Here is a 3,964-nt window from a genome sequence, read left to right on the forward strand (position 1 = left end):
GTGGAAAAGGAAAGGGAATGCATGTGCACACACATTCCATTTCTTAAGAGAGACCCTCCCTCCCATCCAAACGACCTTAATTAATAGAGAAGTTTTCTTAAAGCAGGTGCAGTTGTTTTGACTGACTGCTTTGGATATAATCTTTGAAATGACTGACTGTGTTAAATCATGATAATTAGGTCTGACCATTAACCTCCCACAGAGCTGATTACAGGGATGGGGGTGATGAGGAAGTTTTTTATTTTTCTTAGTGCTATTGTTTCAGTCTGTTTGCAGAGTAAACACAATGAGTGTGTCGGTTGATTACGCTGCAGACCATCTCTCAAGCCAGAGGAGATGGATATTTAGTTTTTAAATGTGAAAACCTGGGTTTTAGAGAAAACATGCTCCGAGGAGATGTTGGGGAGGCTCTAGGTCTATGCACCTGTGCCTTTCCAGCCATCCCAACTGTTTACTTACTGAGTGGATGTTCCTAGAGCATTTATCCCCTTTGCTTTAGCTTGTCCCCAACACCACCTCTGAGGGACAGCACTCTTTGTGTTGCTTTTAGATTGTCTTGACTAAGTTAGAGCAGGAGAGGTTGACTCCTCCCCTCCAGCATTTCTGCAGACAAGCACAGCCCAGCTCTTAAAAGGTGTGTTTTTAAAGGGCATCTCACAGTCTGCCTGCAGTGCTCATAAATCAGTTATGACTGTCGCATGGCTGCGAGTGCTCGGAGTAACAAAAGGCAATTATTGATGGTAAGGGAAGATTGCTACAGGAAGGAGAGCCGAGTGGTATTTTGTGCGTTGCAATGGGCAGCCCGGGTTTAACTGAAGGGGGGCTTTGTTGAGGAAAGGAGAATCCTTGCCTGGAATAATTGCCTCTGAGCCAGGGAGAATTGGCTACTCCGGAGTGGGAACAGGCCCTCCGCTACCTCTGGCACAAACAGCGGGTCGCTAACAATAAGGTATTGAAAAGGCAAGCAGACCTAGCAGTTCCGTCTTTCGTTGGGCTCCTGATCTATGCTTCGGCTTCACTTGCTGAAGCAAACCTCTAACAACACAAATATACATGTGGAAACAAGAAAGACAAAAAATCTTTAGAAGAGACGGCAAAAGGCCAGGCAGAAAGGTCCTCGGAAAAGAAAGGAAGCTTCGAAAAAATCCAGATATTTTAGATGAAAGGAAAATATAATCTGAACTATAGTTGTTGGCTGTATTTTGCAATACAAAGCTACGAAATGCTCTCTTCCCCCACAGAGCTCATAAAACTGTGCTCTGTGTACCAGATGGATTATTTTGTTTTTCATTAAATAAAGAAACTTGTAAACAGTGCTGTGTACCATAGAGATGATAATCTCCACCGCCCCCCTCCTCTTCCTTGAACACTGGAGCACGCACTGCCCTTTGCAGGTCGGGCTCAGGCAGCGAAGCCCCAGCCTACCGGTCACTGCAGCGTGGGGGCCAGGCGAGACACGCTCCCGGTGTCCGAGAGCATTTACTGTGTGGGTTCAGTTGTGCTTTTATCAAATCCTGTTTCTGAAATCAAATAAAAGGCTCAGTTGCACGGTGTTTGAATGCCTCTCTTTGTGCAACAGCCGCAGTTGGTTCGGTTAGGTCTGTGGACCTGACACGGCTGCTGGTAGGGGAGAGCAAAAAGAGGAGACCAAATAATGATCAGTTTTTATGTAGAAGATTGCAATGAATGTTTTATGAAGGTCACTGGGAATAATGGCTAGTGTTGCCAGTTAAGTCGGTATGTTCAGTTATTCTGCAATCTTTGCAGCTTTCAAATTTGTAAGGTGTAATGTGTTAAGAGTTTCATTGTGTTCCTTGTAACGTGAGCCACGGTTCTTGACAGTGCTCTTGCAACACGCACGAAGCAGCGCACCCCTCGCTCCACTATTTCCCTGCCTAATCTGTTTGCCTAGTATCTTGTGTAATAGGAATGCAGTGGTTTGTTGTTTTTTTTTTTTTTTTTTAACATAGCTCTTTTATCCATAAGTTTATTGCATATTTAACAAAAGCAGGTACTTTTATCTTCATTTATGTTTCCATTATACTGGAAATTTCAGCTATAGCTGTGGTGCAGCAGCTTCTCTTGTGATATACACAGGCACTGGTCAGTTTGTACCACTTTCAGGCTGGAGGAAACTGCTCTGCTGCAAATCCCACTTACTAATAATGGTCTTGTGTGTATTGCCATGGGTCTGTAACTAGATGTGGTGAGTGATAAAGTGTGAACTGAAAGCAAATATGTTGACTTCTGCTCCATCCACTGGACCCATTGCTCATGTCCTGTTACAGAAAACCTCTCTGAAATTACGGACAAATTGCATTTCAAAAGCAGAGAATAGCTCAATTATAAGATGTACCCTGTTATTAAATACTGAAATATACTCTGTTTAGGTGAAGACTAGATTAATACTAGATACTTTTTTTTTTCCTTCATGTCTTCTTATTATAATTGATTTCAGCTAAATGTATATTTCCCTAATCAAGTGTACATCCAGCAAAATTACTGGGGTAAAATGTTCTTACATTGTTGCTTCCTTTTTTTCCCCAATAGTTTTTAAATATTTTGATAGCTCTATCTGTATATTAGTAAAAATATGTTTGAATTATTGTCACAAGATTGCACACATTTAAGTTTTTTTGGTTAAGTACTGAAGATACTTAATACTGATAGATATTTATGTCACCAGGTTTAATACAGAGATGCTTGCTTGATGTAATCATGTCACTTCCATTGAGCTATGTGATGTTCTTTAACATGCCTTGTGAATAAAGTAATCCCTTCTGGATCACCATTTTATTCTTCCTGTTTATGCAGTAACAAGCGACTTGTGGCCTTAGTGCCAAGTGACACTTCATTCAACACCAGACGAGCCTACACCAGCGAAGATGAAGCCTGGAAGTCATATTTGGAGAATCCCCTAACAGCAGCTACCAAGGCTATGATGAGCATAAATGGTGATGAGGACAGTGCTGCTGCTCTTGGCCTATTGTATGACTATTATAAAGTAGGTAACTCCATCATTATTGCTCCCTGCTGCACTAGCAGGGGACTGCTCTAAAAGGCATCAAAAGAGACAGTTTTCAAAGACAGAAGTCACTGCATCTTGTTTTCTCTCCGATACTTGCATCAAGCAGCCTTGCCGTTTTAGGAAGACTGTGTGAGGCTGTTTTGATGTGTTTAGTTCTGGAGAGAAAAAACAAAATCACAATTCCTGTATTAAATTTGCCACCATGATTTCTTTTTGAGCATAGTGTTCTTCATCTTCCCGTGCAAGACTATTGGATGAATTAACCCCCTTTTTATTTGTGCTCGGATACCTGCAGTATTCTTTAAAAAGTGGAAAAGGGGAGGCCTTGTCCATTTGTAGGTTTGTCTGCTGTTCTGGTTCATTCCACACATGTTTTAGTTTGCTCTTTAACTGGAGTATCTCTCATCTGACAGTTTCCCATGTTATTTTTATTTGTATAATGATTGCAGTAGGCTGTATACAAACATACAGTGAGGTCTAGCCCTTACCCTGGAAGTTTGCAGTCTAAATAGGAAGGTGAAGGACAGAAATTGAACTGGGCACAGAGACAGAAATCCAAGTCAATTCACAGGGGAAGCACTGGGACACAGTTTCAGTATATGACAGTTTTTAAGCCCAGGGCTTTACCTACTGTTTTGATACCACCTTTCTTTTTTGTATATTTCGTAGTGTTTAATGTTTGCTGAAATCAGAGGAGAGTCCTACAGGGTGCATCTCTGTGTAATGCAGAAATTTCATTCTGAAACCCAGGCTGACCCCTTTGTACTCTGCAAACAGAATCAGTGTTGCCTACCAAGCACTAAACTATGAAATTGTTTGTTTCACTTAAACTATCTCAGTACTCCTGAAGTCACCTATGGCTGCATTGAACGGGTAATCTTCTGTGAAAGCCAGCAGAACGATGCCAGCTCCCCTCGTAATTCATGAAGAAGTAGC

The 3,964-nt window shown here is 41.6% G+C and overlaps 1 protein-coding gene across 1 annotated transcript in view; it reads left to right on the forward strand.

Annotated features, from left to right (window-relative positions):
- Nucleotides 1–2,814: 2,814 nt before the first annotated feature.
- The window catches only part of GRHL2 (grainyhead-like 2 (Drosophila)), a gene marked incomplete at both ends in the record, with an annotated part of 28,739 nt that continues 27,589 nt past the window's right edge, over nt 2,815–3,964 (forward strand). The window contains one exon of the mRNA XM_009707126.1: nt 2,815–3,004. Coding sequence (XP_009705428.1) covers nt 2,815–3,004 — 190 coding nt within the window. The remainder of the gene's footprint in view (nt 3,005–3,964) is intronic.

Source organism: Cariama cristata, unplaced genomic scaffold (genome assembly GCF_000690535.1).
Source record: "Cariama cristata isolate BGI_N322 unplaced genomic scaffold, ASM69053v1 scaffold21569, whole genome shotgun sequence".
Taxonomy (NCBI): Eukaryota; Metazoa; Chordata; class Aves; order Cariamiformes; family Cariamidae; genus Cariama; species Cariama cristata.